At 41.7% G+C, this 13,794-nt stretch overlaps 1 protein-coding gene across 24 annotated transcripts in view; it reads right to left on the minus strand.

Annotated features, from left to right (window-relative positions):
* Window positions 1-13,794, minus strand: part of ptk2aa (protein tyrosine kinase 2aa) — a 128,046-nt gene that overhangs the window by 64,606 nt on the left and 49,646 nt on the right. For 16 of the 24 annotated variants that reach the window (XM_083523507.1, XM_083523524.1, XM_083523515.1 and 13 more), the window contains 2 exons: window positions 9,255-9,481; window positions 2,063-2,229 (listed from right to left, as the gene is read on the minus strand). In XM_083523507.1, coding sequence (XP_083379633.1) covers window positions 2,063-2,229; window positions 9,255-9,481 — 394 coding nt within the window. Of the gene's footprint in view, window positions 1-2,062; window positions 2,230-9,254; window positions 9,482-11,645; window positions 11,740-13,794 lie in introns of those variants that run through there. The other 8 variants (XM_083523525.1, XM_083523522.1, XM_083523521.1 and 5 more) reach the window with 4 other exon arrangements.

Consider the following 13,794-nt stretch of genomic DNA (forward strand, 5'->3'; position numbering starts at 1 on the left):
CCAACAACGGCCTCCGTGATTGCCAGACGTCTCCTCGTCTTATTTAACAACCCGATAAAGCAGGTGGACCATCAATCAAAGAACGTGAAGACAAAGCCGAGGGTCGAGTGGCGTGGAAATGAAACGGCGCGTGATTAAAGACCGGGACGAGCCGTTTCTTTTTGTTTCCTTTGACCCTGTGATTCTGATGTACGGTTAAGCTAACAAAGAGTTTAAGGTGAATGAAAAGAAGCTACAGCTGGCAAGCAAGAGCCTGAATGGGATGTGGAGCAGTAATGGCACATTGTCTGAAGTAGTTGAGAGTTAGAAGACCACGTACAAAATGCCATCTGTGAGGTGGCGCGTGTAGGACGTGACCTAACGGCAGGAGGACACGCCGTCCGCTCGGTCCGGTTGCAGTTTAAGTGCTGATCATTATTCAGTGCTCTACAATGGCAATGCTGTTAGCGCAGGTGCTGTAAACACATACAGTAGTTACACTCAATGTTCCATTTGTGTACACACACACACACACACACACACACACACACACACACACACACACACTATTTTGTTACAAGTCTGTTTGCCGCAGTGCTACAACTGCCGGCTAAATCTCCATGACGACGAGGGAAGACTGCTACTCATCTTAGCGGGGACACGCACATACACACAAACCCAAACCCCTAGAGTGATTCGTTTGTTAATGTGTTGCGTTGTACTGATCAGAGATGGAAAATTCCTTATACAGACTATTGAAGCGGACACATTTCCAAGTCCACAAAAGATAACTGTTGTGGTTACAGGCAATTAGATCTGTGGAACTGTGGAGAGGAGCTCAGTCTCGGGAGCAGCGAATCATCACAGCTATTTAGACAAGTTTCGTTGGCAGGTTAGCGGAGAATTTATCAGGCTCCGATTTCTTAGATTTATAAGCGCTTTAACAAACCAACATAAGTCAGGGATTTACTGAGGAGGGGATTTTAAATGTTAGCCACGTTCAGCTTACAAATGATGCGTGTTAAAATTGGGCAGTGCCTCTGCTTTCGGTGCAACAACATTCTCTGTGTTGTAACCGTTAAAAAAAGTTACTCAGAAACTCAAAAAAAAATAAATATTTGAGGATGGATTTGGTTTGGAATTAATATCAAAAGCATGCTTCAATGTCTCAGAGCCACAGTTTGCATTGGCAGGCTTGCACTCAGTGCCACCCAGATGAGGATGGGTTCCCTTTTGAGTCTGGTTCCTCTCAAGCTTTCGTCCTCGTGAAGTCTCTGAGTTTTTCTTTGCCTCGCCACAACTCATTACGGATAAACTTACAATTTTCAAGGACCAAACTTATAGGCGCAAACGTATACGTTATTTTATAACCGCTTTATCGCCATGTCTATTTTTAAAAGTGCTCTACAAATATATAAAATTAAATACAATACAAATAAATGCCAACCTTATGCAGTTTACGTTTTCTAGTTCAGTTAAATTTGTAGTACAATGAAACCTAAAAACAACCTGTTTCAGAACATTATAGGGTTCAATGCCTGAAACAGCTTTCCCACCGATTAGCAATACAGCCACCTGACAGAAACCTTATTATTATTATTTCCTAAAACACTCAGGATATCTGTTCGTTTGTATCTCGGTTTATGCTTCACCAGAATGAAAGTCTGCTCACAGAGGAAGGTCCTGCCAACGTTTCTGAATCTTAGCAGTGAAACTAAAAAAGTTACGCGAGATGTTGCAATAGAAAGGAAGATTTGCCCCCACGATTTGGGTGGTGGGCCGTCGTTTGGGCATCTCTGCTCTATAGTATATAAATGGTCTAGATCACTAAGCTTACATTATGATATGAGCAAATCCAGTAGTCACTTCCTATCTAACTTGCTAACAAACAAGGCTACTTGTTTAAATAATCCGTATCTGGTCGTCCAGCAAATTCCCTCAGTTTCGAGTGTCGTTGGACAGGAGAACGCTGATGCTAAACCCTATTCAAATGTAGCATTTCCAAAACAAACGATCTGCCGGAGATTGATTTCCCTGCCAGGTGTTACGGATGGCACAAGGAAAGACGGAAGATGTGGTTTACCTCCACTCGTCCTGCGGCCGGTTCTGCTCGTACTTCTCCCTCACATGAGACACGCCCATGTCGGGGTGGAGCCAGTGGACATCGCCTGATTGAATGTGGCTGAGGCGGAGGCCGAAACATGACACACATTTCACCTTGTGGATGTCCACGATCTTCTGTATGATCCCCTGAGGAGCAAAACACACACACACACACGATTACTTTTGAAGGCGGTAAAAAAAAAAAAAAAAAAGAGCACGCTTTTTGACTGCCTCATTTATTTATTTATTAATTTTTGCATAAGCCAACACCAGGCTACAAAAATCCTAATTAGATGAATATCTGGAAAACACATGCGAGAAACATGTGCGATTGTAGAATTGGAGGTTTATAGTGCAGTTCTTTTCTCTGGTATTTTAGCCATTTATAAGATCATTCATAATAAAAGGGGAAAAAACACACACAAAAACCCAGAAAAGTGATAAGGTTGTGAAACACGTCATGTACTTTGCAAGCTGAAGTCAAATAAATGAGTTGCATATACACATCAATTTAGGTGTGTGTGTGTGTGTGTGTGTGTGTGTGTGTGTGTGTGTGTGTGTATTTTTGTGTAGCCTTTACTTATGCATAAAGTTAGCCGTTTAACCGATTAAACAACCGATGTATACTGGATACAAAAACAAATCAAAATAACACTCAATGTAAAATAGTACTGAACTTTATTACAAAACTCCCAAAAAACAAAGTATTGAATATACTAAATGAATATATTCAATAATGTATAATATAATCAATAAATATACTCTCTGTGCAGCTCGCAGGCTCATTCGTGAAAACAGATGGCACGTAACGTTAAAGATTCGCCCCTATAGGCCACTCTCCTAATGACAGCCGACTGGAAGCCGGAAAAACTATGGGTATGGGTTTTTGTTGACAGCAGATAGTTCCAGTGATTAACTATCAGTGCCTCGACCTCTATTAATAACTAAGGGACATTTTAGTTTGAAAGCCTTCTTTTATTATCAAATACAGATATAAAATGAGAAACATTTCAAATTTTAATTTTAATATATTTCTCTGGCATTGTTCAGAGGGCTGTAGGGGCCATAGTTTGGGGATCCCCTGATTTAGACAGTCAGCATGGTATCATTTAATGCTGTGAAATGTTGATGTGTGGTTGACACCTCATCTTACTCAGATCTGGCTGATTCATCCTGACCCCCTACCTTTAGATGGGAGTTCTCTTCGATTGAAGACCAATCAGAGCATGAACAGCCCTAAAGAGCCATGAAGCTCCCGAGCAGATCAAGAACTTTGTGGATGGATTTGGACTGGAATTAATATCAACAGTCTACTACAATGGCCACAGTTTGCATTAAAAGTTCTGCATTTAAGCGTTCAAACCCAAGATGGGTTTCCTTTGGAGTCTGGTTCCTCGCAAGGTTTCTTCTTCATACCATCTAATGGAGTTTTTACTCAATACAATATATACAATATACAAACTACTGAAACCACCAAACACCGCTGATGAACTGGAAATACCTCTGCTCTCACAGAGACGTGGGCGACGTCATGTAAGATGATCTCACCCATGCTGAAGCTGAGCTCTGGGGCCAACCGGCTAACAAACACACACACACACACACACACACACACACACACACACACACACACACACACACACACTCTGGTGCTCCAATAAGCCCATGGCTTCTCCACCCTGCCTCCTTCCAGACTGCATTACACGGTAGAGCGACCGGTCACTAGGCGAGGCTCAAAGATAATCCACAAGTAAATCACACTGGCTGTATGGACTGGAACCCTGACAGGCATTATAAAGGCTCTTAGGGTTGAACAGTATCACATTTTGAGCATCTTCAACCTTCATGTCAGAGGAGACAGCGAGAGAAAACATGCTGCTCTTTTTCACGTGACTCTGAAGCTCTCTTACAGGAAATCCAAAGCCCTGAAAATCACACTTGAGCTCTATCTACACTGACAGCTCAGCCCAAATGCTCCATACCATGACATATTCATGGAGCTTTTTTTTTACCAAGGCGGACCCTCAGGGCACCACCATGTCCCATTTTCACCCCGGAACATCTCAGAGGAGCCAGACTCTCCACTAAAAGTGAGGAAAAGGATGTCTGAATTCTAAATAAACAACAGTAAAATGCTCTAGTAAACCTTACATACAGATCAAATCAAGAGCTGAAAATATGGAGATTAGTTGTTCATTTCTCGCACCCTGAGAAATTCAGAGAAAAGTACAGGACTTGATACATAGAAAGGGAAGAAATCAATCACATAAAAAAAAGTGTTTGTAAATAAAGCTGTAAATCAATCTGCTTTGCATTTTTAGAAATAGGTTTACTATTTGAAGGGAATACATTTGCATGCTGCAGACGAAAAAAATACTCCAGGTTTCCATCGGGGTGAAGACGGACACTGCAAAAATGTATGAAAAAGCAGAATGAAGCTCCTCCGAGGCGACTACAGTAACGTTTACATATTAAAATTGTGTTACAGTAATAATGGTGGTGGTTATAAACAGAGTCGCATCATGATGTCCTTTTTATCTATCCATCCATCCATCCATCTAATACAAAAAAAAAATCTCTGAACTGTTCCATCAAATGTTCTGTACCCGACTGTAGTTTAATGCATTGAGATTTTATAATACTTTGTAGATCCTATAGACAGACAGACAGACAGAGAAAGAAAGAAAGCAAGAAAGAAAGCAGGAAAGTGATTTATTAAAAAGTAGACAGAAATATGAGCATTAAGCCAAAAAACAATAGAAGATAGATGATCTCAGCAAAGCTACATATATAATCGAAACTGCAGTTTTTTTCCAATTACATAAATGAATGATAAAGCAAGGCTTTGGCAGGATTTTGTGTTCGAGTATTACTAGTCAGTGGTAGGTTAATGTCTTATGTCTCTGTGGAATTGTGTGTGTGTGTGTGTTCGTGTGTGTGTGTGTGTGTGCTAATCATTACACATTAGCCTAATTAGGAAGTTTACTAAAGCATTAGGTGCATACATTTTCAAATGTGTTTCATTTGTCTGCATCAGTTTCTGCATTTTTCTGATCCGATTGCAATATCCGGACATTCTACATAATATCGATATTAAATAATTAATCATTATCGTGTTCAGTTTTGCACTTGAAGACAGCATGTGATCATTTCCTACTGAAAATGGGAATCAATCAATAATGTTTGATCATTTCCAGCTTCATTAGGGGGGAAAACCCCCAAAACAATTAGCCTTCAAAACTAAAGTTCCATTTTACTCTGACACACTTGCAATGAGACTGTGTTGTGAATCTGCGATGCGCTTTGGGAAGAAAAGAGCAGCCGGTGAGAGAGTGCCGGTGGGAAGTTACGTACCGGGATACGCATGAGCGATAAAAACGGCCGCCATGAACCAACATATACCAACAATAACGGACAGTGAGAGTGTGGAAGTTTAAATAGGAGCTGGTGATGATGATAAACAAGCACCATATGTGCGCGATTGAAGCCGGGAGCTTCAGAGAAAGCGGCCGAGAAAACATTCCTGATTCCTGACAGTTAACAAACATGTATGTACATTTTTATAGCATGCCTTCATCAAACAAATCGCGGCAACGCTGTTGTGTAAAAAAAACCCTCCAAAAACACGTGCATGCACATTCTCATTTATTAACGCACATCATGTACATAAAGAAATTTCAAGCACGTTAATATACTGCCGCCATTTTGATTTTCGTTTATCTCGATCATCGGTTATCTCGATGCTTCTTGGCGACCCCCTAGGACATCGACATAACCGGGTTCCACTGTATATACCACTGTATTTTTTTATTAAATAGTTTACATTTGTTAGACACATTTGGGTAATACAGATGTGTATACAGACTGTTCTAATTATTTTAGCATCCTTTAACAAATACCTTCCTTCCTTCCATCCTTCATTCATTTACTCCCTCGAGTGGAATTGTCAGGATTTTCTCCTGTCAAGAGGCTGGACATAAAACGCTAAAAAAATCAGCAGTGCTACCGTTAGCCGCTATCCAGGAAGTGGCTAGCGACTAACATTAGCACTATGGATTCACGATTTTTTCGTTTTATTTATTTTACATTTCACTGCAAGTTGTATCCTGCATATAACTATGTTTGTAAAAAAAAAAAAAAAAACCAAATAGAAATTCTTGAATCTATAATCCATAGCGCTAGCGTGAGCCCGCTAGCCACTTACTGGTTAGGGCTATTGTGAGCGCTATTGATTCCTTAGCGCGTTCATTCATGTGTAAAACAAATCGTATTTCCGGTACGGAGTGTGTAGCAACAGTGACACTGCGCTAACTCTAGTTTCTTTTTTAAATTCCTGCCATCCTGCCATTTAAAGTTTATAAATAATAATAATAATAATAATAATATTAAATTCCACATATGAAAAGGATTGCATTTGGGACACATGTGTAACAAACCGAAAGCTTGAAAAAATTGCGGTACGAATACATGTACCATTACACCCCTACTAAGCATTACATAAGGAATTACAATACATGCAGCTAAGGCCAAAGCAATCTCACACACACACACACACACACACACACACACACACAGACAGACAGACAGACAGACAGACAGACAGACAGACAGACAGACAGACAGACAGACAGACAGACAGACAGACAGACAGACAGACAGACAGACAGACAGACAGACAACTAATCATGTTCCAACCTAATTAATAACTATGCCACACTGTGAACGTAGCATTTGAAGGCTGCAAATAAGCATATAGATTAAAAGGCAACGTGAGGGGAGATCTTTCAGACAATCTTGACTACAGGAACCTGCGTATTTACCTTCATTTCCTGTTAATAACTCCCTACAGCAAAGCCTCCAGACTACTAATTTCACATGAAGGCTAATAGAACACTGCAATAAGAGGATCTCAGGTGATTAACCCTACAGGCTGCGTGGACGCGTCAGTGCACGATTACACGCGCGCCGATTAAAGCTCGGACAAATCAGAGACATGCGAGAATCCACCAGGGACCGTCACAGTAAGAAGAACAAGATGTTAATCCGCCCGGCGGATGGAAAGCCTGCTGATCAATAGAGCATCTGCTCCAAAAACAGACTTGACTTGCTTTTTACAGAGCCAGGAAACAGAGTGGCTAATGAATTTAACCCTTCAGATCCCAGGATTTACGGAAAAGCCGAAGACTTTTGGGAGAAAAGTTCAAGAGATTAGAGCTTCAAAAAAGCCCTGCCACATGGACTTGGAGAGGCTCGACGTACAGAGCAGAGCGCACAAATCACATCACCTTAGAGTGAAATTAGCAAATTTTGAACCTTGAGAAGAACTTCACCCGTGTGGAACATGAATCTATGAAACGGCTTAGGCGTGTGACAGACTGACTGCATGTGGGAAAATGAGGAGGACTACACTGAGGAGGAGAACTTATTGACTACGGTGAATAATTCATGTCCAATAAGGCTCAGTTCCACAGACCTTTCGGCATTTCACACCGTATAGACGCTGAAATATTCCACCCCGCTTCATTCTTTTCTGGATCATACAATTTCTTTCTGTTTCCCATAATCATATTGAATTCCACTCCATTATACACCAACCAGGCAGAACATTATGACCACCTGCCTGATATCGTGTCGTCCTCCTTTTGCTGCTAAAACAGTCGTGACCCATCGAGCATTACTTTTTCAGCAGTTTGAGCCGCAGGAGCTCGTCTGTTGGATCGGACCACACGGACCAGCCTTCGCACCTTACGTGCATCAATGAGCCTCGGCCGCCCACAACCCTGTCGTCGGTTCACCACTGAGCAGCTATGGGGTTAAGTTCCTTGCCCAGGAGCCCAGGAGCTTAGTGTGGCAATTTGGTTTGGTGTGGCTGGGATTTGAACTCACACCCTTTGGATTTTAAAGATTTACACCTCAGCCACTGAGCTGAGGTGTTACCGTATTTTTCCGTGTATAAGACGCCCCCATGTAACCCAGCCATTAGGGTTGCACAAGTCAGTGCACTCTTTGTGCCGGTCCCAAGCCCGGATAAATGGGGAGGGTTGTAATTGGTTTGAAATGGTTGTGTTATGAAGGACATCCAGCGTAAAACGTGCCGAATATGAAGCCACCAGGAAGGAGGAAAAGAGTAGGTTTAAAGATGTGTTGAAGGAAGACATGAAAGAGGCAGATGTAGAGGACAGGGGGGGTATGGAGACAGATGATCCACTGTGGCGACCCCTAATAGGGAGAAGCCGAAAGAAGAAGACGCCCCCATATATAAGACGACTCAAACTTTTCCACCCCAAAATGAAATTAAAGTTTACATACCAGTACTACACTGTATTCTGCATCACACTTGACAACATTACCTACACCGTCGCACCTGCGTGCTGCCTACATGCGCTCCAACTCCACCGGCATGTGTTGTAATTAGTTTGTTCAGCATCACATAAAGCCAGTTACATAAGGCTTGTAAATGGATGAAGCCTGTTTGCAGAGACATGGTATGGGGGTAGTTCTCTACTCGGATTACTTCTGTGTGTAAGATGACCTTAAATTTTTCGTCTAATGATTTTATTGTCTTATACGCGGAAAAATACGGCACACACACACACACACACACACACACACACACACACACACACACACACACACACACACACACACACACACACACACACACACACACACACACACACACACACACACACACACACACACACACACACACTGTTTTATCTGTATTACCCAAATGGGGTCTGACAAATGTTAACTATGTCATTTTATCACTTCAATTTGTTTCATTTTGATTGATTACTCCATTTAATTATTATAGTAACGTGTATTATATTAATTAGATTAATTTTCTTTTCTTTTTAAACCATGCAGGCATTTTATTTAAAATTGTTTAAAAAATTAAAACTGTCGATGTTCACGAATGTTAATGATAAACTGCGTTAATAATAAAAAATAAAAAAAAATAAAAAACGGCTAGCAATTTTATATTTTGCATTTCTTCGCTGCAACCGCACCGAAATTTAACGGAACCGTCACTTAAATACCGTTAAAATCACAGAATCTATTTTATGTCGGAAATCCAAACTAACAGTGAGGCTCAGCATCTGGTTTGGAACCTGTGTTCCTGCCTAGGAACATAGAGAACACTGGCGTTCAAGATGCCACTCTCTTACCCGGACATCGGTGGCGTCTCCGTGACGGATGTTGCTGCACCATGTGCTGTGTTCGCTCTTGCTCTCAAAGTGGTGGATGACCTTAAGGACGCGATCGGGAGCAGGTCCGGAGCGCTCGGTTCCCCCGCTGAGACGAGACTTGACCCCTCCGCCCACGCCGTGACTCAGGCTGGGCTCCAGGTACGCCGTCGCCATGCCTTTACTGTACGCTAGGTGTCGGTCATATTCTGTTCAGGAACATAGGGGAAAAAAAGGTTAGCAAATTGAGGTCATTTCTGTGCTCATTAATTACATCATTACATTCCAGACTAATTAGGATTTACGCAAACCCTGCCCACTTAGTAACTGTGGCTTCAAGGTCATCAATTTTCCCACATGATTAAAGCTGAAAGATCCATGAAGGATAGATTTAGACTGGAATTAATACGATGTGGTATCCAAAAGTTTCAAAACTAATGAACAGCAAATCAGAACAAAAGAGCGAACCAGTAATTCTGGGCGAAACTGGGCAAATCTGGCATTGGGACATTCGCAGCAGCATCGCCGTGTCGTTCGAGCGGCACGCAACTTCAAGAGAGGAAGAACATCACCGGAGGACTGCGAGAGATCACGAAGACCTTCGACAAACTCAACCCCCCGAAAATGTTGAAACTGTTCGCATCTCACTTCCGCACCCACCCATTAGCCAGATTTGGCTCCTGCGGATTTCGCCCTCTTCCCAAAGAGGAAGTTTGACCCCGTTGCGGAGATCCGACGCGAATCGCAGAAGGTTCTTGACACGCTCCGAAAGAGCGGACTCCCAGGACACATTCCAGAAGTGGCAGGAACACTGGGGGCTCTGTATTGCTGTGCAAGAGGACTGTTTTGAAGGTGATTTTCTTGTAAACAAAACCAGTCTTGAAATGTTTTGATATCAATGGTCTCCGCCCATGACCTGAACACTACACCTAAACAATGAAAGACCTGAAATGAATGGATATTCAGTGTTGAGGATGAAGACAGGTTCCCTTTTGAACCTCCTCCTCCGGGTTGATTTTTTTCCCCTCCATGCCCTAAACCTTTGGGGAAATCAGGAGCTGTGTCTTGGTAGAGTTTCTAATCCTGCTGATTAGCATAAGTGCAGTCAAAATTAAAAAGGGCAAGGACTGGACGAGTAATGGAGTGGCTCTAGCATTTCAGTAAATACATCCACTCGAGTAGCATGAAACAAACAGTTGTCCACATTTGGACCAAATTTGTTCTCATGGTGCTAAAACACAGCCTACTTCATTACAGTTACGACAACCAGAAAACACGTTTGAGATGCATGTTGGCGCTTATTATTTTCCCTGCATAAGCAATCGGGTATTACACAAAGAATGAAACCGGAAAAACGCATGGTTTTGTGACAATCATGGCTGAAACGCAGGGTGGAGATTTTCTGTGCTGTTCTTTTCCTTATCACACTGTAATTTTGTGTTCGGCGATATAGAGTACGGTGTGCTGTACGTTCAGAGATTCTGATCTCATGTCCATTCCTTTGAGAAGTGATGGAATGCTCTCCCTTGAGGCAGAAAAGCGCCCAACACACACACACACACACACACACACACACACACACACACACACACACACACACACACACACACACACACACACACACACACACACACACACACACACACACACACACACACACACACACACACACACACACACACACACACACACACACACACACACAGTCCTGAGACCCAATGCACCCTTGTTTATCTTCTAGGGTTATTAGAGCACAAATTGGATGTGCTTGCTTTGGTATGCAACACACAAACACACAAAACACAAATACACACCACTGCAGTGCGACATGACGGCATGGAGAATCAGGATAAAGCAAAAAATTTAAGACACCCGTGGCCACATGCCTAATTTTTTCCTCGAGCATTTAACAGCTACAGGAGCTTGTATGTTGGTTCGGACCACACGGACCAGCCTTCGCTCCCCACGTGCATCAATTTGCCTCGGCCGCCCACGACCCTGTCGCCGGTTCACCACTGTTCCTTTCTTGGAGCACTTCCGATAGATACTGACCACTGCAGACTAGGAGAAGCTCAGACCCAGGCGTCTAGACGTCCCAATTTGTCAAACTCAGTCAAATCCTTACGTTTGCACATTTTTCCTGTTTCTAAGATCAACTTTAAGGACAAAATGTTAATTTGCTGCTTAATAAATAAATCCACCCACTACCAGGTAGCATTTTTTATACACGCTTATACAAACATCTGTACATCATGATCAGCCACTGTAGTTCAGCACAGCCAGAAATGGGCAGCAAACACACCAGATCAAAACATACATACCATTTATCAGTGGTTACATCGTATAAGATCTTCATTTTAGTTGCATTCCTACCTCTATGCAGAAACCTCAGAGATGCAGGCCACTCAGGACTGATATGGAAATGCAAACACACAGCCATGTGCGAGTAGAAGTAAGCAGAGAGGAATACTACCCGTGCTCTCGGGTCTGACAAGACGCCACGCCCGGTACTTGTCATCAATGCAGATGAACTCGCAACTCATGAATGAGACTGAACATCGCGTCATCTCATGTCTGAACTCTTCACCTAGCCTTCAGGTAAAAGGCTGAGGCAGCACTTTTACACATTTCCGGGCTATTGTGTCAACACGTTCTCAGACAAGTCGAGAAGCGAAACCCGGGTCAGTCATATAGTCGCTGATGATCTTTGTAATGAGTCAGATGTGCTGCACAGGATGTAGGTGCATTCCTTTAACACTCCTAGTATTATATATACCAGAACAGTAACTGTTTATTCACGGGAGATTTAATATCATCATCATTTGAACGCCATGGCTAGAAAAAAATCCATATTATAGAGAGTAGAACAGAGCGCTGCATCACAGACGGCAATCTCATACAGAGAGAATAAATGTCATCACTAAAGCAAGAAACCCAATGAAACACGTCTCCTTTCACTGTAGCCACAGCTGCATCACCATCATCTCTAGGAAAAGCACCAATATTTGCCTCATGAGATCAGTCCGTGCATCTGCGACCAAAACGGTTTCGTTTCAGTTATTGTGGAATTAAAAACTTTATTCAATCCATATGAATAGATTTGAGCTTGTACAGTTTGCTACAGATGAGGTTTGTGAGCTCTGACTACAGTCCAATCAAAGCACATGGAAATGCATTAGTATTCGGATGATAGGTGGATGGCAATCTGATTGGTTAAAGCAACTGTTTTAAGTAAGAGTTTATGCAGTGCTCACAGTGCTGCCCTTATGGCCATACGTGATGTGACGGTTGAAATCCGATTGGATAGAATCTCTGGATAGAAGGAAACGGCATGAAATGAAGAGAAGTCAATGTGTACACATTCCTGAATAAAAATAGATTTAAAAATAAATCAATGATTCAGAGAAGGCCTTCATAAGAGCCTTGCTGTCCAGCCATAGAAGTAAAACATATCTTACATACATGTACATTTTCTATCTATCCATCCATCCATCCATCCATCCATCCATCCATCCATCTATATATACACACACACACACACACACACACACACACACACACACACACACACACACACACACACACACACACACACACACACACACACACACACACACACACACCTAGTGTCCATCATCCGGTACAGGAAAGACTGATGAGGAACTGATTGTATATAAATCTAAGTGATTTATAAGTGAGAGAAACTGCCAAATCATATCACATTGGAAGGTTAAAACCAACTTTTTTGGCATCGTGGCATTGGCAAAGGCAAAGGCATTGTGCTGATGTTTTTCGCGTCACTGCTTCTTATTCTTATTACAAACGTGGTCTCGGTTCCATATATTGTGATGATATCACGTCTCCATACACACAATCCATGTTCTCACCATTGTACTGAAGCAGGAAGTAAAGCCGTTCGGGAATCGCTTCCACATATGTCGACATCTGCTTTTGAGTTTGATTAAAGCGAACCCAAAGCCACCAGCTCTCTGTACTGTATGAGTTTCTGGTTCACAGGATTAAAACCAGGTCAAACTAAACTCCTGTGCAAACAGGTTCGGTGTGAAAAGCGATACTAATAATACATTCTACCAATACAAACAAATTATAGATTTTTAGTACAAACGTCTATTGTTGCTGAACAGCTTGAATGAAACACACATTTCACAAACTCCTTAAATATTCAAAAACAAGTGTATTTCTGTAAATAATTTTTTTTTTTTTTATTACATGTGCAAAGTTTGATGAAAAAAAGCAAATTTAAATAGCATTACATTTGCCATTTACATCAGATAAAGATGTAAAGATGTAAATGAGATACTAATGTTAATGCTTTATAAGTTTCTCCCAAATTGATTTGATGTGTGTAACATGAAATAGTAGCAAAACCAACATTTAGATGTTATTTGTCCCAAATGCATTCAGTATAGTGAAAAAGTAGCACAATGGGGATTTAAATATCTTTTTTAATGCATTGACAATTAAAATGTTTGAACATGTATTTAACACATTGCGATGAATG

This window comes from Silurus aristotelis, assembly GCF_946808225.1.
Source record: "Silurus aristotelis genome assembly, chromosome: 21".
NCBI classification, from domain to species: Eukaryota; Metazoa; Chordata; class Actinopteri; order Siluriformes; family Siluridae; genus Silurus; species Silurus aristotelis.